This window comes from Rissa tridactyla, chromosome 4, assembly GCF_028500815.1.
Source record: "Rissa tridactyla isolate bRisTri1 chromosome 4, bRisTri1.patW.cur.20221130, whole genome shotgun sequence".
NCBI lineage: Eukaryota > Metazoa > Chordata > Aves > Charadriiformes > Laridae > Rissa > Rissa tridactyla.
In genome coordinates, this window is record NC_071469.1 from 44309036 (window position 1) to 44329454 (window position 20419).

General features: G+C 40.8%; 1 protein-coding gene across 1 annotated transcript in view; it reads left to right on the forward strand.

Moving 5' to 3' along the window:
• The window catches only part of LOC128909339 (cytosolic phospholipase A2 epsilon-like), a 43043-nt gene that overhangs the window by 12258 nt on the left and 10366 nt on the right, over positions 1-20419 (forward strand). The window contains exons 3-16 of the mRNA XM_054200894.1: positions 4949-5085; positions 8389-8520; positions 9694-9734; positions 10171-10213; positions 10967-11030; positions 11581-11744; positions 12019-12111; positions 12617-12654; positions 13326-13461; positions 14977-15113; positions 15561-15783; positions 16353-16467; positions 17012-17149; positions 20126-20233. Of these exons, the coding sequence (XP_054056869.1) occupies positions 4949-5085; positions 8389-8520; positions 9694-9734; positions 10171-10213; positions 10967-11030; positions 11581-11744; positions 12019-12111; positions 12617-12654; positions 13326-13461; positions 14977-15113; positions 15561-15783; positions 16353-16467; positions 17012-17149; positions 20126-20233 (1569 nt within the window). The remainder of the gene's footprint in view (positions 1-4948; positions 5086-8388; positions 8521-9693; positions 9735-10170; positions 10214-10966; positions 11031-11580; positions 11745-12018; positions 12112-12616; positions 12655-13325; positions 13462-14976; positions 15114-15560; positions 15784-16352; positions 16468-17011; positions 17150-20125; positions 20234-20419) is intronic.

A 20419-nucleotide genomic window follows, 5' to 3' on the forward strand; every position in this document is an offset into this window, starting at 1 on the left:
TACTAGCTGCTTCCTGCAAGTGAGACTTTGGGATATTTTTAACCTCATTCATCATAATTGCAAATATTTTCTGGTTTTCAGACACCTTAAATGCAGTGAAATGAGAACCCCTCATGCCAGTCAGCTGACCTTGTCCTCACTGTTATATTGAGCTACAACTTTTTGGTAGCTTCCCATTTGGTACCAAATCTTACTTGAAAGAAAAGATATCTAGGAGAAGTGTCCCTGCTGTAAAGTTTATTTATTCAGTAGCAAAGTTTTGTTTCAAAACTCTAAGTCTCAACTGAAAAGTTCAAATCAGAACTACTGCTGCGGTGCACTGTCGGTGCTGCAGCTTAGTCTCAGTTCCTGCACAAATTACATCTCCTATGATGCCTCGTTCCTGCTTTTTCAGAAAAATCCTGGAGAAGAGTACTAGAAAAAGTACCATAACTACATGTTTTTATAAAGCATGACAGAGGCATTTCTGAGTCAAAATAATGATGTTTAAGGAAAAAGAAATAGTTTTAGCTAAACATTAAAACCATTTTTGTTTCTATTCCCTTACTGAGTGAATAACATTCTTGGAACACTTTCTGAAGGAAGAAAATTTGTGATTGCTGATTTGTTGGTTCGGCTGCTTCAGGTGTTGATTTTGTTCCCACTCCCATTTCCTTTGAAATCCCAGGTACTCCTGTGTACTGCTTGCAGCTTGTTTCCAAGTCTGTTTCCGTGATGTTTCCCTCTAGTAATGGTTTCTTCAGATGCACAGCAGTTCTAACTGCCCCTGTGTCTGCATTAACAGTGTTGATGTCTGGCCAAGACGTAATTTTCAGCTAGTTTATTTTTAAATGGAAATGAAAGAACCTTCAAAAAATATATTCCAGTGATAGATTTGAGATTGTACCACATATCACTGCAAGAGGGTCTGAGGTGGAACAAAGGAAGTCTAACCTCTTAATAATGCCTCTTGGCCAAAAATATACCACTTTTTGGTTCCTACTGGCTGACACTCAAAGTAGGAACAGTGAAATAGTGGCAATGTTTACGAAAGGTCTAAAAATGGATGTACCTGTGGAAATACATGATTTCTAGTCCCACTTTGCCAAAAGAGAGCATATGTAAGGGTGATCTAGTGACATCTGTGCCTCTGTTAGCATGTACAAATCTTGCAAGAACAGCTACATGTACACAAAATGCCACGTAGGGAATATAATTTGTCCCCTGTTGCTTCATGGAGAAGTTGGGGCGGATGCAAGAAGTTGTAGCACAGCTGTCTGTGGGCTTCTCTGCATTACATTCTGTTGCTTTTGTATTGTTTCCTTTTGACAATTACAGTGGGATGGTACACGGAGGCTCTAGGTATGGATTTAGGCCTTGTTACTTTGACACATACATGTTTGGAAAGAAGAGGTGGCAACTTTTCCAATGAACTTACAGTCTTCCTTTATACGCGTCAAAGAAGGTCTGGAGTTGTTTTGGAGACAGCACACACATATCTGGGAATTGATCTCTTGGGCTGGTGTACTGTATAGGGATGTCCTATCGCTTCCTTCCCTGACAGTAAAGGCTGGCAGGGAAACTGGTTAATTGGTTTCCACGCAATATAATTGACGTGACATGATTATCCTGTTTACTGTCTTCCAGCATAAACATGGGCATCACATGGCAGGAATTCCATATGACACCTTGTAGGTTCACCTCTTCTCCTGAAGCAGGATCAAGTTTACCTTGTCTGCCACTCTTTGATACGTGTCTGGGTACTAATACCATCTGAAATGAGTTACCTGGAAAATTTATGAAATCTCTCTTGCTAGAGCTAACTCTCTCAGAGCTGGAACAGTTTTTCTAATATTTATCTTTGTTTATTACCTTCTGGTTGCACAGAGCAACAGATCGTTGTCCTCTTTGTGTCAATCGTTTGGACATTACAGAAATAACTATTACTATGTTATTTGACACTCTCTGATGGTTCTTGTTATTGAGTTAGCAAACTCAATTCTTTCTGCTCTTTCTCATATGCCAAACTGTCTAAGGCAATCCTCTACAATCAGGACATGTTTAATTTTAGTAGCTGGTAACAGTTAAAGCCTTTTATGGTGGAGGGAGGAAAAGAGTGGAAGAGAACTGCAACATGGAAGACGCTGAGCATCCACTTGTTTCTGTCTAGGGCTGGGAGTGTACGCAAAGAGATCTCAGTGCTAAATCTCATCACCTGCACTTACATTGAACATTGTGTGTTTGGGATCTGGTCCAAAATTTATCTAAATCTGTTTTGTATATATAAATTATCAGATAAGTCCTGCAACATTATAGTTCTGGGGCATATATTGTTAATCTTCATGCACTGGCCTGGCTGTAATCGCCTGTTTTCAGATTCAAATATCTTTGTCTCTACCTGCATTCTTGTCTTGGGTTATGCTGAGACTGAGGTCTTGCTGGTTTCTAACTGAGTTGATGTTACATGTGGATCATCAGGTTGTGGGACTTTGGTTTTGCTCTTATTAAGAGTGAACAGCCTTACTAAAGACTGAACTAACTTCTCAAGTTGGCTGTAGGTCCATTGTGTTCAGAGAGGATGAAGGACTTAACAGAGATCCCGACAGAGCTCTATGTAGATACAAGATTATAAGTCAAAAGTTTAGCGCTTCTTTGATACTCTGAAAATATGGAATGCCTGTCTTCTAAATCAGGATTCATAGCTAGTATGTACAACAAAGAGATATTCTATACCATAAATGAAAAAATTCTCTAAAACACATATGTCAGTAGTCCATAACTGACAGATGCGGTTGCTGAAGAAACAGTTATTCTCACTCTCACCTCCTTCTCTGGCACCATCCAAGGGAGTAACTATGCTAAGTTAATGTTATCTTTTTTCAAATATTAAAAATCAGTGGAAGAATTGTAGAAAATATTGTCAGGGAGAGAGCTAAAGAAATTATTTTTTCACCTCCTTTACCAATAAATTGTTATCTACAGGTACATTGCACATATTCTGCATTTTAAAATTGGAGTAATAAGTCTAAAAATATCCTAATACTACTTACAAGAGTTATAGACATCTGTACTTGTGATGTTAAAGTCATTTCTTCCCAGCTACGGACAGTAATGGGGAAACTATCAAATGTATGCTGAAAAACTGGAAGATGTTTCATGTTCAGACAGTATCAGAAGACTTGAAATATAAATCATACATAATCTGATTGCACAAATTACTTTAAGCAACACCTATTCATTGCCACATGGGTTACACCACAAGTTTAAAGAAAGTATGGAATGAGAACCAAGAGGCTGGTAGAGAAAGAATAACTTAATTACTGATAAGGGACTCTCTTCTTGTGGGTCATGTGGAAATATTAATAACAGAAGCTATTTTTTTGTATAATGTTTTTAATCATGGGATGTCAAAGCAAATTACAAAAGAGGAAAGGATCTTTATCACTGTTTATTGATGGGGAAATGTAGATAGAGAAGTAAGATAAATTTAAATGGGAGCAATTGCCCAGAGTGACTTAGCAGCCTGGAGCAGAGCTGGGACTGGAGCCAACATGTCATGAGATCTTGTCCAGCAGGTTATCCACCTGGTCATGCTGCCTCTCAGCATGTATCCCACAGTACCAAACTGGCTGTTATTGCACCCAAATCTGACCTGTTACTGTGATTACAAAACAAGTTCTTAGAGCTGGAGACACGAGAGATATCTGTAGTTGCACAGTAGGCAAAAAAAAAAATCCATTGTCTAAAAATAAGTGCAAAGAGTTTACAGGACTGAAGAACAGCAGATTTGCTCCAAATGGGAGGGCTCAAAAGGGTGAACAACAGTGTAGAGAGACCGAGTCCCACCCCTCTTCACTGTCTTTTCAGGGTCTCAGTTGGTCACTACAAGTTCATGAGACATCAGCTCTTTTACGCACTTAGGAGCAGATGCCCAGCCCTGCTCCCTCCTAAAAAACCCATTATCTTTTTAGCAGTATCAAAGAGAATGCTAACCACCAAATACTCTACATCGATCAGGTTAGCATGCAAAAGGAAAGTTAGCTGCACAGACATACAAGTAAGCAACCTGCATCTCATCAGAAACCTCTGGCAATCCCCAAGAGACAACTTGTCAACACCCTGCAGAGGTGCCTGGCATAGCTCTGCTCACCCGGTTGGCAGGCACTTTGCCCCAGCCTGGAGCTGGGGGAGGTTCCTGAGAGCCCACCCCAAAGCAGCCTCTGTGTATTGTGTATGTTTAATGCCATATTTGTACGTTTAATGCCATACTTGCACATAACCGTGCAACCATGTATTCAAACCTACATTAAAGTAACACCTTTCTAAGAAACCAGAGGTTTCTTTGCTATCAAGGCTCAGAGTTTAAATCAGTAAGATAGAAGTGCATTGCTATTTTTGCATATTTGTTGGTGGTGGAGGAATGTGATCAGATGTTGGGTGACAGAGTTGGCTCCTTACGTGGGCTGGCGTACAGCTATGTGGGGGCGGCAGACCAGAGGGGAAGATCCTTCATACCCAGACCTCTTTAGCTCTTCTGTTCCCCTCTCAAGAGCAAAGGACAAAGTTAGACCCCTGTCTAAATGCTCAAAGAGTTAAATAAGTATTTTACCCTTTTAAAAAGTTCTCTTGAAAATGTAAAACTTTTTCTTTTCCATTGCAGAAATATGTTGATTTGCAACAAACGGGGGACATGACAATAATGGGTTTTGTTAAGTAAAACTAGCTCTGCGTACTTTTTTCTTACCAGCTGCCTTTATTGCAGTAGCTTCTTTGAATCTCTGTTAATGACCAGAGCTCCCACCTGCAGGAGGGAATAAATAGTAGTGAGGGCTAATGAATAAGGACCTCTAAGAAAAGTAATAGAAACGATATCTCCTTTTTGCAGGTTGCTGTCTATACAGTGCTATAAGGCTATGTTCTATTATATTTATAATAATTTGTTAGTTACAATATGTCTTTTCAAATGCAGTTAGTCAAACTGATTGCTATGTGAGCCTTTCCTTGCCTACTGCTTCCCCTGAGACTGTCCGGACCAAAACTGTCAAGAACTGCAAAGATCCAGTGTGGAATGAAACATTTTGCTTCAGGATCCAGAGCCAAGTAAAAGTAAGATGCAGAGTGCATTTATTTTTCTTTTGGGGCAGAGATCTCATTGTGTGATTGGTATGAAGGGTACCATAAAAATAAATATGCATGAGAGGCTGCAAGGATATGGGTAAGGGGATGTGGAGTAGCATGCAGCAGCAAAATTAAATTTTATTTTCTAATATATAGAGGATAGCCAAGATATTTCACAGCTATTCATATAATGTTCTATCACTTTTCACTTTTTTCTTTTTTTTTTTTTTTAAATCACTGATTTTCAAGAGTAAAGGTGGGAATTTCAGAGTAAATTGAACAGCATAAAAGACATGTATGAGCTAAGTAGTGGAAGCATCACAGTGCTGTACTTTTTTACTGTTCCTTTAGAATGACTTGCAATAAAAAATAAATCACAAAACAACAGTTAAATTTTGCAAAAGATAACCAGGTGAGCTTTAACCATAATGATAAATGTTAGAGTTTAAGAAGATTTGCAAGTTATCCACTCCCTCCAAAAAACCAGCATCAACATCAGAGTCTAGTAGTCCACAAAGATTAGTGATAGGCCAAGTACGCCAAGCTTACTTCACATGGGGCAATCAAACTCTGCTTTACAACTTGCACCCTTCTTGTCCCAGTGCTGGTGGTAGAGCAGGACAAGAGCACTTTTGCCAAGTGCCAAATCATCAGGCCAGTCACCTGGCTCTCTTCAGCATCAATAAACTCCTACAAAAGAGCATTCAGAACAGCTCAAAGTGTTGCTACACCACAGGGTCTCCAGTGAACAATCCCTCTTCCCTTTGCACAAGTTGCCCATGATATAAGTTCTCAGGCTTCCTTCCACAGAGGCAAGGGACAGACATTGCAGCATAGGAACAAACACCCACAGATCTGCAACTCTTGCACCAGAACACCTGCTCCTTGCAATGGTTTGTGGCTGACAGATCTTTCAAAACTGCAATACCACACGTAACAGCTGAAAAAAATATCTTGGCCACAGGAAGCTACTTGAACTAGTCCTTCATGGAGTAGTAGTTAGGAACACCTTATGTTCACTTTGCAGTAAGTTTGCTGCAGGAGACAAGACATGTGGCATTATCTCCAATCATTTTCTGTGTGTGGCAACGGCAGCACTGTGGTGGTCACTGTGGTTTCAGTGTGGGCTGCTCAAAATCTATCCTGGGGATCTGGGACAACCAAAGTGCTGTGGTATGTCTGTCACTGCTGCCTCATTGCTGTCTGGGCTCAACAGACTAAGTTTAGGCTCTCACAGGTTTTCCTGCATACGCTGCAATCGCTCTGCTCATTACACTCTGAGCAGAGCCAGAGTCTGCTGGCCTGATTATTTTCTTCTCACCCATCTCGTGCATCATTGAGGTATTCATCTTCCTAAATCACGGGAGTCAGAGCTCGGTAAAAGTCATGTAATACACTATCACTGTAGAAGAGAACAACATCTTTGAGTATGTTGGGCTGGTTCCCATCAGGAACGCGAGCGTTTACCGAAGGACATTTGTTTTGACGAATGTCTGACAGAGCACAGTCGTCAAAGAAGATCTTCCTGGCTGGTGCTGAGGGTGGTGCTCCCCTGGCTGCAGGAGGGCCACCCCAGCGATGCTGCTCTCATATCCTCTGTCAGGAGCAGATAGAGATGGTGAACTGCCCAGAGAGCACCGGCTGCTTCCCACACAGCATCCCAGAGTGCAGCTGGGGATCTCCCTTAACCAGCCAGCACCTTGTGCATGCCCCTTCTGGCTAGCTGAGAGTAACTGAGGGACTTCAAATCAGTCGGTCACTAAGAGAATGTCAGCCATTTTTGCCAAATAGGGACAGTCTGTTGTAGTATCACAGCTAGGAAAACTGATCTGCTCTTCAGTGAAGCCTGCCTTCTACAACCTGCAAGCTATTGCTTTTAAGCATATCCCCTCCATCATCTTCCATAATCCTTCACAGGCTATTTACGGCTGGCCTGTAAGCCAAGCTGCTGTGGCTGCTTCTCTCTGTCTCTTGTTGGCATGTTTCTTTTAGCAAGTGTTGGCGGGCAGGAACCCACTGCTGACCCTGTCAGCCCCACACAGAATTGATTTTATGTCTGAAGCACAGTGTGATGCATTTACATATATGGCCTTAAAGGGCAGCAGCCTTTGTGTCTTCTGACAGCAAACCGCAAACTCAAGTTCACACACTACAGAATGCTATCTCTCACTTGCTGATTTCTTACAGAAATGGTAGATGTCAAAATTGAATATTTGAATTCTGGATCATCTTCCTTTCGATATATTTGTATATTCAGTCACTTATCAGATTTAGTTATGGACCTTCCTGTGATTCATTATGAACTTTTAAGGCATCAAATATCATGTGCTCACTCTTTTTTGTGCACGTGTTTGTGTGTAAGACCACGTGCCTCTTTGTGTGTCTTTAATAAGCATCAGACTTCTTAGCAAGTTTCTCTGTTAACAGTTAACTCTCATGGATAAGTGAGAATCTCTGAGATAGGAGGTCCCTGTAATTTACATGAAAATGATCTGCTCAATATATGGAGAGAGGCCTGAATTATTTCCCCACTGAGAAAACAGCCATTAATGTTAATTTGCTTGGCATTCTGGGAGGCACCTCTGAGCCAGCCCACGTGCAGCTACCAACCAGGCAGAGCAGGGGCTGTTACCCCTCCTGTCCATCCAAACAGGCAGGTGACAGAGGAGGGAGAGGAGGAGATCTGTGCAGTGGGAGGAAGGAAGAGGAGATTGAGAGGTGTAGGATATAATTCAATCAAAATAGGCCTTCGTTCTGCTGCTTTCTGTGCATTTTGTCACCAGTTTAACAAAAACATATCAGTTTCTGTAGATTCCATGGCAATTATTTCCATGTGGTATGTTTAATAATTTACAGGATATAATTATGCAAACATACAGTAGTTAGATAGTGCTTCCTTAGCGTATTTTAATCACTGATTATATCCAAAGATTTAATTTTTTTTCACCAATAGCAATAAAGTTCTAACCACTAGATGATTTTCTACAATTCATGAAAAAGCGGTAACCTCAAACCAAATCAGAGGTCAGACGTGTTTTTCAATATGGGAGCTACATATTCAATGATTCTACTAGCCTTTGTCATTTAAATTACTCCACAGGGGAAAATCGGCAATAAACCCAACTATGTTAGGTTCAGAATATCTTTCTTTAGCTCTGTGTGGATGAAAAGGTTGTGCATGCTCCCTCACTTCTCCCCTTCCTTTCTCCGTCTTCCTTAACATGCTGAGCACATCATCTTGTGCCTCCATAAGGTCTCAAGACAAAGATGTTACTAAGCCTCTGTTCACAGAATATTCTTGAGCTGAAAATCTACGATGAAAATGCAATCACTAAAGATGACCTCCTCTTCACCGTCCTCTTTGATGTTGCTAAAATCCAGCTTGGAGAAACTGTTCGCTTGACTTTTCAGCTAAATCCAAAGGTGAGGAATAAAACTGCCTTGGCCACAGGAAGGAAATACATTTTTGGTATTACCTCCTAAATAACTTCCTGCTAAGCAATTGTAGGTGGGAGGGTTTATTTCCTATTGGTTTGCACTTCGTGTATGCTTTGAAACACCTTCCATCAAAGTGGGAAATGTTTACCTCCCTACCTTGGACATAATTCTGAAGGTTTTTACTAGCTCCTCAAATCCCTTAACAGGGTTTTTCTGATGCCAGAGTTCCCTTTATTTTTTCCTTTCTTCTCCCTGCCCCCCCCCCCCCCCGCCTTCTCTTTCTTTATTCTGTTGCTCAAATAGGTTTTGTTGGAGGTAAATGACTTCATTGCCATTACACGAAGTTTCTCCGTTAGAATTTCTTTTCCTGGGACCAGCACTTGTGAGTTTGGGCAAATTCAGGTACAGACGTTGGAGTATTCACTTAAAAACTGATGCTCTGCCCTGTAATTCTTTTGTGTATAACTGAAAATAACACAAAGATCCATGCTGAGGTGCTAAAACCCGTTGATGGCAAATTGCTGTAACTATCTCATTACTTCAGTGTGCCCGAATGTATACATGATGACTTTAGCATGGGATACGGGTGTCCAATTTAGATACTTTTATAGATATGCTCTTTTTCACTGACTTTTCTTATAGGATACGTATTGGTGTTCAGGTCTATGGTGATACCAGCAGGCAGTCTATATTAACTTGTCTGGTGACTGGTCATTGTATTGTCCATGATATAGCAGTCCTTTTGATCAGAAGAACGGAGAATTCCTTCTGCTAGACAACAGTATCAGTCTTACAATAATTACCCATAAAAAATCAGGCTTTAAACCCATATTACCCATAAAAAATCAGGCTTTAAACAGTTTTAAGCCAACAGTTCTTGCAGGCACAGAACTGGGGATTGCCTGTGTGACCATTTTACTCTGCCTCACCACCAAATGCACGAGTGCAGTGAGCCTGGGGACTGATGGTTAACAAAGGAGGGAGAATACTTTCCAAAATCCCTCTAACTCGGTTGCTTTCACTCAGCTGAGCATACCCTAGAGCAGGAGGGAAATTTGATTTTAAGAGCCATTTCAGGAGCCAGAATAATCCTAGACAGCCATAGCCAGTGAGAAAGAAAATTAATTCAAGTGCTTATAATGAATTAATCTTTTACAGACACAAGAGTCACTGGAGGTTGAGTTTGCATCAGAGAGCATGTGAGTAAAACCCATACAGGACCCAAGAACTGTACTTTGCAAAAATAAGCAGTTAAACACATACTATCGTTAAGTATAATAAAGCTTAAAATGCTCAACATCACAGCAACAGCTGGTATTTATCAAGTTAGTTGCATATTGGCTAAAATCTACCAAGAATCATCCTGGATACTAATTTATCCCATTATTTGCTGGAAGACAGAGAAGGATAGTAAGAACTGCAGCCACTGTGCTTATTACTACTATTGTTTACCATTATCATTAAAAAAATAAGGAAGACACGTTTCAGATGTCTCCCAAAACTGAAAATCAGTGACATATTTGAGACTATGCTCAACAAGGCAACCTTTAAGGAAAGTGTTATTCCTTGACATTAATTTAAGGACATATTTAGGTCATATTCATTCTGATTGCATTTTTTTCCCCTCTCTTTCAGTCCAGTCCCTCCTGAAAAGCTTGTCACTAATGGTGTACTAGTGGTAATTTTAAATTATTTCTCTTCTATGTTAATTCTCATGCTAGCGATGGGAGTGGTGAATCTGCCAGGTGCCCCCACAGCTCGCTGCAGGCAGGGCTGAAGGGGAGGGAGACGAGGGGCCAAACACTGGCAACCATGCTGTTATGCTGCTCCCTGTGGGAGGATGTATTAGGAAAGAGTGAACACAGTCATTGAGGATACCCAGAGACCTGTCCACCACCACCAGCTGATAGCAAGCCTCTTGAAAAAGCCTGAAGTGCTCTTTCATTGATTTACTGCCTCTGTGTCCTTCCCTCTGGGGACTTCTCTTGGGCGCCCCTCATGGCCATCCTGTTTTTCCCACCTCCATAGGATGACACGGAAGTTGCTTTCTTGACTGCCCCTAACTCACTATTTAGAGGAGGTGTCCAACTTCACCAAAGCAGGGCTGTGAGGACAGCCCTGTGATTTGGCTGACCCCTCAGTCTACCCTCTGGAGGTCTCAACACACTTCCATTTCCTCCCTTGCTATTCCCCTCCCTCCCAAGCCTCATCTCCATGGGTGGACCACAGCACCACAGCCATTTTTTCTTTCAGTGGAAATCTGGAACATCTTCAGAGTGCCAAGATCTTTCTCTTATTACCCTAACAAGCACAGGGTGGGCAGTCTTCCAGACCCCAGGCACCCAGGTGTCCAGAGATAGGTAGCAGTGAAGTGGTTCAGATATGGCATGTTTTGGACACTTAATTCTCTCATTGTTCATCCCTGCTACAGTCTCGTGAAATTTCCTGCTTGGAAGTCCTGGTGGACAATAGATGGACAAAGAAAGAACCTTCAGGTTAGACTTTAAACTGGAAACAAAAAAATCTTATTTTATGGTAAACAGAAAATTTCTAATTTTTTGGTCATTTTCTCACCTCGTAATTCTCTTACTTTGTTCTTACAATCAGAGCACGTGAATTGGATGCTTAGGAGTACATACAGGATCATAGATCCAATAATTCTAGTGTGCCTATGCTAACTAACTATAAAAACTAAACTTTGAAACTGGAGCGAATGGTTAGAGTGATAACAAATCTTATTAGTGCTGTAAAATATATATTTCTATCTCAATAATTCACATTTTGCCCCATTTGCCTGTATGTCTGGGTTTTTAAAACAGCTACTGCGGTTTTTTAAGCTCTTTGGTTTGTTTTTTTTTTCCTTTTTTTTCATTCTTCCTGTAATGATCCCTGGTTGGATAAATGGAGTATGGGAGCTTTTAAGCATTGTTGAAGGTTTTGTATATTAAAATGACAACTTCTGAGTGATCATTTTATGTTCTATTTCCGAGATCATACTAATTAACTTCTCTTATGCTTTTCATCTTTTTTTTTTATTATTTTTAGAAAAAGACTTCTTATTTTCAGTGAAAGGATCCTACGAGGAGAGCCAGACCCTGTCGCTGGGCTCCTCCTGGCGACCCATGGAACCCCTGGACTTCCATTACATCAAGTACAGCCTGTCAGACCTGTGTGTGGCTCTAGCGGAGAAGAAGCCTCATTTCTGCTCGGTACGTGATCATTAGTTTGAGTAAGTAAAGTAAATTTATTGTTTTCCATACTTGACTGTGGCAAATTGAAAGAATTTGTATTTTTAATTAAAAGCTATCCTTTGTGATCTTCTGCTCTTGAAGAGCACGGTTCCCCCTAAGATGCCTAAATATTAGATGCCAACTTGGAAACTGCTGGATGGTGACCCCATTTGAAAAAATGAGTTGGTGCCAGTAGGTGCTGTTTTGTGGTGTATACATTAAATACTTTTCTACATTATAATTTATTTTTCAGTGTACCTCAGGTGAAGGTAAAAAAGACTGCCATGCATCCCTCGTTATTCCTCTGGATTCACTTCCCTTCAAGGAGACAGTAACAGTAGCAAAGGTGACTGATACCAACTTTTTAGATTAAGTGTGGAGCTATGGACCAAAGATCAACAAGCCTGAGTTAATTAGATCAGTGTGAAATAGGGATTTAGATATATAACTGCTAACGCCCTTACATTCCTAACACAGAGGGTTATGGACCTGTACATTTTCATATGAACTGAGTAGAACAAAAGCCACAGCCAAACGTTTGAGAGGGGGATTCCTGTGACCAGCTGGTGGACTAATGTAGGTCAGAGAAAATCAAATGATGAGGCAATACAGGGCACACTGGCAGAGCTCGTGCTGGTTTTTACTGTGGACTGGTCTGTGTATCTTTAGTATAAAACAATTTAAAGAAAATAAAACGGACTTGGAGAGGTTTTTAAAATCAGATGGATTTTCTGATTGATATGGCTTTGTGGCTCCAACACAGCTCTTAGAAAAAGTGAAGGGCTTCAAAGCTGACTGAAAGGAAAGCACATAAAATTATCTCCAGTGCTTATATTGTGTTTTTTTTCTAGGATGAAACCATCAATTTACATGTGAAGTCAAATGACTGGTAAGAAATCCTGTCTTTGGGTTTGTTGTTGTGAAAAAAAGATGCTGCCCAGATTTTTTGCCTCCTTACCTTTTTCTGTAACTAAGGGAGAAAGTATTTAGTCAATGATTATATTTACCCTGTGTTAGTTACCCATGTCCAGAAGATGAATGTTGTTAACCATGCTGGGTGAAATTTCCTGTTATGTTACTATGCAGGAGTTCAGTTTGGATGCGAGAATAATCTTTTCTGGCTGAAAAATCCATGGATCTATGACTTTAGAAAAACATGTGTTTATACCTCACTTTCCTTACTTGTAAAGAATCCAGAATATTTTTATTTATAAAACCTGGAGGTTTTCAGGCAACAGATCCTAAATATTCCACTGTTTATAGTATCTGTATATGGGTTGCAGTATTCATGTTAGACACTTCTTGAAAATCAGTGTAGCAATAAGCAATATTTCTGGTTTTGGTGTTGGTTTTTTTTTTTTTCTGTAAGATTTTACAACTTTTAACTTTTTCAGCCTTTTCCCTACCTTGTCTATACTGTCTGTGATTGATGTCCTTTTGTGGGGCTGCAATAGCAGCTTTTCTAACCCTAATAGTAGAGTTTGTAACTTGTAAGCATGGGTCCAGACATTAATTGTAAGTGATCATGTACATCCTATTTAACCCTGGACTTTGTTTGAGGTCAAGAAACTTAGATGTTCGCTTGGAGTTTGATCTGTGTATGGAGGAGAAAAATTTCCTACAGAAACGGAGGAAGTTTGTGGCTTCTGTTCTGAAAAAAGCACTTCATTTAGAGCAAGACCTACAAGACCATGAGGTATGGGGAGCGCCATAGGGACTGGACTGTGCTGTGTAACAGGAATGTGTTTTGCTTGTAGCCATTCACATATTCTTCCTTAACCAGCCCTGATGTATACAGTGCCACATGTAAAGCATGGAGAAATGTTTAGATGAAACAGTGTGAAAGCATGGGGAGTATCAAACCCACTTGCTACACATGGTTGTTCAGAAAACAAACGGAATGCCCTATATCAGTATTTTTTCCCTGCCTTATTTCTTTTTCATCTGTGAGTTATAGACCTGGATAGTCCTACTCTCTTAGGTGAGCATTCAGTCGCCAACGCTCCATAAGGACTTTTTATTATTGGATTTTGGAGGGGGAAAATCTAATAGTTAAAGTGACACATAACACTGACTGATGAGGATGTTTCTTATCACAGACTGTCTCCTCTGGTGCTCGTCATCTCAGCTGTATTGTCACTCTAACAACACAAAGACATTCAACATCTTTCTCTCATCTGTCTGAGCGAGTTAGGGTTTGTATTTGTTGATGTCCATGCTGGCATGGGGATGGTTGGTGCTTTAGGGAGGGAACATGGTCTGTGATCAGGCACTTCAGGAATGAAGATGTTTTCATTTTGAGAGGCTTTTTTTTTTTCACCGGTGCTTTTCCCCTTGTCCAGGACAGCTGGACCAAAAGCATATTAAACGTTGTATGACAGAATGGCTTTGGGTGCTATAAATGATGTTCCTGCTCACAAACTGATCGCCTTAGTCTATTATTTCTCATTACCATACTAGTTGCAGTGGGAAAAAAAGCAATTTCTTAAGTATAAGAATTCTGGGGGGCAAGTACTTCTAACTACTAATTTCAAATTTTCCAACAAGAGAATGTTTTAGCATAGTCAGGTAAACCCAAATCCGAATACTTTGCTTTGACCTGAAATGCTTGATTTGAATCCGGTCACTGCTGAGTGTTTCCTTGATGCAATTACCTGGAAATGTGTATGGGAAATGTCATTTGGCTCCTCTTCTCTCAGTGGGCTTCTTGGAGGAATTTGTCTCCCTGTAGCACAATTTATATTTCCATGCCATTAGGCTTCGTGGTTCATCACTGCAATTATATACTCCAGGTATTTTATAGGAAATGTAATCTAGTCATTATAGTTGACTTATAAGAGAGGATGAGTTCTGCCTGTTCTCAAAATAGAGCTCTCATGAGATAAGGTGCTGCTAAGGAAAATGCAGTCTAATGTTGAAATGCCTTGAAACAACAAGTTTTGAGCTGTTTTGGTAAGCCAGCATGTAACAATTTAGAATCAAAATTGATTGATTTCCATTAAAAAAGTCAAAATTAGCTAATTACCAAATTTTTTTTTATTTATTTTTTTTTATGTGCAAATTATCACGTTTTCTTTTCTCCCCTGCTTGGGGAAACGGTGACATATTGGAATTTCTTGTGGGACAGAAATGCTGCAATTCACTCAACTCTGATCACATGTGCTGGTAAACTAAGTTGTTGCTCACCAGTGCTGTGTTGATGTCTAAACAGGTACCAGTTGTAGCAGTCATGACAACAGGAGGTGGCACCCGGGCACTGACATCTCTGTTAGGCAACCTCTTGGGTCTTCAGAAGCTGGGCCTCTTAGATGCTATTTCATACATTACTGGGTCATCTGGTTCAACATGGTAAGCAGATCCTGAACAAAGACATCATTTGTCAGCTCTATAGTCTGCTCTGTGAGAGATTTATCCTTCGTTTTGGTAAAGGAAGGTGTACTACTTCAGTCTCGAGCCAGAATATGGCCTAAGCACTGCTTACGTGGTACAACATTTTCCTCGACCCTTTATTTCATCTCTAGGATCTTTCCCAGTGAGTAACCCTGGCGCGAATCACAGCCTTGTGCATAAACCTACATAGCACGGAGGGGCTTTTTGCAAGTCCTCAGGTTTCACTAGTGATCTGGCGGGGGAGCGTCCTCTAAATCAAAAATCTTTTCTCTTCAATAATAAACTGAGCCCCCAAGATGTTTTTAAAGAACCTCAGCTAGTTCATTTGATGGGGTCCTCAAATCCAAGTCTAAAAAGTGAAAGATCTTGGAGCATATGACAACGTTCTTTCTTTCTTTTCCCCAGGGCCTTGTCGCATTTGTACCAGAATGCTGAGTGGTCACACAACGATCTGTCCAGACTGATTCATGAAGTCCGCAGACATATGACCAAATGCAAGCTAAGCTGTTTTTCCCTGGAGAGCTTGAAGTACTATGACAAGGAGCTAAAACTGCGGAAGCAAGAGGGATACCAGATCTCTAGCATTGATTTTTGGAGTCTTCTGCTGGAAAAAGCATTAAGCGATGGGGTAGCATGTCTGTATTTTCTCTAACAGCTATTGAATACTGTTATATGGAAAACGAAGCTCCAGAGAGAGATGCTAGCCTGAGAGTATGCCAGCATTATCTAGCAGATGATTTCTGCTGACTAATAAAGGGGATTTTTCCCCACATATCTCTCAACACATAATTAGCAGCCAAGGGTGTATTCTGTAGAGCAGAAAACCTATGTCTCCTGCTACCAGTATGAGTACCTGAGCACCTAAAAACAGAGTCCTGCTTTTGGTTTCTTTTCCTCTGTTCCTCCCTGTGAGAATTTAAATAATCCATGTAAAGTTTACTGGGAAGAATTTACTGGGAAGCATGAGAGACCATTTGTACCACAAAATGTCCTACGGCTCACCTGTAATTAAACAGGCTTATGTGGATATGTAGAAGTTTAGATCACTCCTTGGTTAAAAAAAAGTCTGGACATAAAATGAGTGGAGAGAATAGGAAAATTAAGATGGCAATGGGTATTTGTGTTGCTGTAATCTTGCAAACCCATACGCCATGTCAAACCTTGGTTTTGCTCTTTCTGTTTCTGGTCAATTCACAGAAAAATAACCACAAACTCTCAGATGAGCGACAAGCATTGAATCAGGGTCAGAATCCCCTACCTATCTACATGGTCCTTAACATCAAAGAAGACTACAGCCTTTCAGAGTTCAAAGGTGATGGCAAAACTGAACTATATCTGGACTTGGTTCATTTTCAAATGATCTGTATTATCAATTACTGCTTGTCCTGCAAGCCCTTGCACTGCTGAACTGTAGCATTCATAAACCAGTTCCTTTTCCTCCTTAACTTCCTCTTGTTTTTCCATTTCTAGACTTTGTGCCTAAGCTTTGGGAGGAACTCATCTCCTCTGGGTCAGGAGAAAACTGGGGAAGGTGCTTAAGGACCAGGGTACTCTCAAGTCAAAGCCTTCGCTCCCCATGTGGGGTAACTTAGGCTGACCCCTTTGGGTATAAACTTCACTTATGTCCTGTCTGGAGAGACTCGTTGGAAAGTTTTGAATGAACAAGTTTGGGAAATGTTACTGAGTGAGGGGCTGAAACCAGCTGAATGACAACTCCTTACCCTGAGGAAGGTTTGTCGGTGATCATCCTGCTGATAGAGTTTGTCCTGCAGCTGCTTCCTTGTCATTTCAGAGCCCTTCTTGCAGGGAGATAGTGGTAGGAAGAAGATCTAAAAGTTCTTTTTGTGCCTCTGCAGAATGGGTGGAGTTCACCCCTTATGAGGTCGGGTTCTTAAAATACGGCGCCTTCATTCGTGCGGAGGATTTTGGCAGCGAGTTCTTCATGGGTCGCCTGATGAAGAAGCTTCCTGAATCCCGCATCTGTTTCATGAAAGGTGATGTGCTCCATTATGAAAATTTGAATTGCTTCAAAGTCTACTTTATTTTTAATATAATGCAGACCCTGCATATTGCAACCAGTGCCCTGCACAACATGCAGGACTGAAGCAAAGTATACGACATGTTGTTCTCACCTCTAGCTCAGTTCCTATTTACTGTTTACTGCTGCTTTTGTCTTGAATGGTGACTCTCATGCCTGAAGTTTCAGGGCTGTTTAAAGAGGTTTTGAACTGATCATCAGCAGAATTCCACATGGAAAATATTTGTACTGTGAAACCAGAATCTTAAAACCAAATTTGTCTATGAATGGCATGATTTTATAACAAAAAGCAATGCTGTTACAGAGTTTGTTATTAAATATGCAATTTTGAGTGTTTTTTGAACTGTTACTGATATTTTTGCAATTTTAGTATTCTAAATCCTTTGTAATTTTGCTAGCATGATTATATCAGTGAGTTTTGTCATCCTTATTTCAGTAAAGTCGGTAGCTTCCAGTAATGCACGACAGAGAGTTTTGCAGATTTTATGCAACTGTTTTAATTTTGCACAAAGCTAGAACTCTCCCACACCCCTTTGTACACTGGTTCTCTGTATGAAGTTGTCTGCAGAAGAGTCCATCTATTCTTAAACCCTGAACAACAGATGTGTTACATGTAAATAAGCACAACATACAACAGGGCACCAAGGATACTAGTAAGAAAGGGTTTATTTATGAAGTGAAAAATCCATACACTCAGCAACACCATGTGGTATTTCTTATTTGGTGTGCGGTGAAGTTGTGCACCTCAATGTATGATGCAGGAGGAATCCAGAGTCATATTGGTAGAATAATGAGAAAATAGCTGGGCATGAGGAACAGAAGATTGTGCTTAGCCACACAGCCACTAAATCTCAGAGCTTTAATGGCTATGCTTAGAGCTTTTAGTGATGTCATGAACTTGAGAAAAGAGGTGGCTGAGGGAAAATACTCAGAAGATAACACAGGATCCAAGAGTATAAATAGGTCTGAAAAGGGGAGGACAAATTCATGGAAGGTAGTCCGACATGGTAGTTCAGATGCAGACACCAGCACTAGAAGTACTAAATCCAGAACCTTGAGCTGCTGGAGAGTACACTGGAGAAGAGATCCCATCATACTTTCCATTTTCTTGTATTCTTCCATGAAGCACTCTGTGCTGATCGCCAGAGGTAGGAGGCAGATTATAGAGCTAGGTGGGACTCAGAGCCACCTTCTGAGAACGTGCCTCTGTTGCAGCTTCGCAACGACAGTGGTGTGGTCAGACATGAGGTGGCCAGGTAGCAAGCACACCCAGCACATCCAGTCTGGGCTGAGCTCTTGTGTTCTCACCCTCAGCACCTGAATTAGGCTGGTGACCCCACAGACACCACAAAATAGGTGTATCTTTAGGAATAATAGAGTGGAGAGTTAAAGCAATGTTGCCATCTAGTGATACAACAGGTAATGCCCTCTTGGGTTGCAATTGTAATGTACTGTTAGTTCCAGCGTGATAGTTTAAGGATAAAAGCAAGGTGTCATTTGCAGGAAGATGTAAGGCCTTTTATAAGAGCAATGGCTAAAGCTGGAAAAATTGGATGAGCTTATGAGGATATAAGACACTCAGGTTTCCAAAAGAAAGGCTGGGATGTATGAAAGCTTGTCTGCTATTTTAAACTCTGTCAGCCTAGTAAAAGATACAGTCTCTTCTCATAGTTCTTACTTCAGCAAATATAGTTACTGTGAAAATTCAGTGCAAGAGGTTAGGGAAACATTGCTATGCCATTACAACCAGGTTCTGGGGGGACAACAGTGTTTGGAAGATACTAAAATGCACAAGTAGTGTGTAAGTCCTGGGGCCTGGGGAGCCGGGAATGTTATGGAGTGAGAAGGCACCACGTAAAGACAGGAGAAAAGAGAGGAGCCGCCTTCTCACAGCAGGCCTGGACAGAAGCTTCTCAACCTGCAGGAAGATGAGATTGTGTTGATGGAAGGTTGCCAGTTAAGCGTAGAGCCAGAGAGCCCCTATTTGATTTCACGTATTTCTAATGTTTCTCAAGCGAGTTCCATTCTTATGGGGATTTCTAGTGAAGCAGAATACCCTTGGGTTCTTGTCCCACTCCACAAACATGCCATGTTCAAAAGGGAATTGTATTTCTGTTGCTAATTTATGGAATGCCTAATATTGTATTGTGCGGTTCAAATAGTTGCATCCTTTGTGATGTAAGACTTTTGCAAAGCTTTCACTCATAGAGATTTTCAAGGCAAAGCTCAGCACTGCCTTCTCTGGCAGAGTTCCTCTCAGGGCCTGCAGCAGAGCTGTGGAAGATGAAATGCTTTTCAAGATCCAAGGATCTTCTGGAGATTTCTGCACCGGGGAGACATTTTTAGACATCCTTTTAAGTGGGAGTGCAAAAGTGGAAGAAAGGCTGTGGGGATGAGAATAACAAGGAGAGGGAGATAAGTCTCACTCAAAAGAACTTGTGTCAAGAGAACTCTCACAAGGGACAGTGAAGATGTTTTTGTTTTACTCTGCAGACTATCCCAAATTGTGCTCTAACCACTTGAATCTTGGCTGTTCAAGAGCAGCCTCCAAACCTTCAACTGAGTATACGGTTGCATATGACATAGTTTGTAGAACAAACTCTTATTTCATGGGAAATAGTGTGGTTTTACTCTCTGATGACAGTTGCTTATAGGACAGGGTAAGTTTATTTGCAGTGTATTGGTAATAGCTGGATGTAACAATGAATTCCAGTGGCTGAAGACCTGGCACAATGTTTAAAACTATTTAGGTTCCTCTTTGAGGACAGAATGTGGGTTGCTGCAAAAGAACTTCATACAGGTTTTGGTGGGAGTTTTGAAACCTTGATGTTTCTGGATACACCTTGCAAAGCTAAAAGTTTATTTTTTTAGAAGGGATATTTTCCATTAAGATATTTCCAAAGCAGTTTTCCTGTTCTCTACTGTTGCACAGGTCTGTGGAGCAATGTCTTTTCCTACAACCTCTTGGATGCCTGGCATTCGTCAGATCCTACACAAAGGTGCTCACTGAGGTGTACCCAACACAGGACTGTTGATGTTGGTTGGTTACATTTCTGTTTCTACTTTACCTGTTGTCTTATGAATCTTTAAATCAATATTACATTTAGATTCATATAGCATGAAATCTTTGTGAAGGCTTTTTGAATCTTAAAGCTGAGGCCAGTGCTGCACTGCAGGTGTTTCTTTTTTCCCCTACGGTGTCATGTTGCCAGCAACATCTAACTAG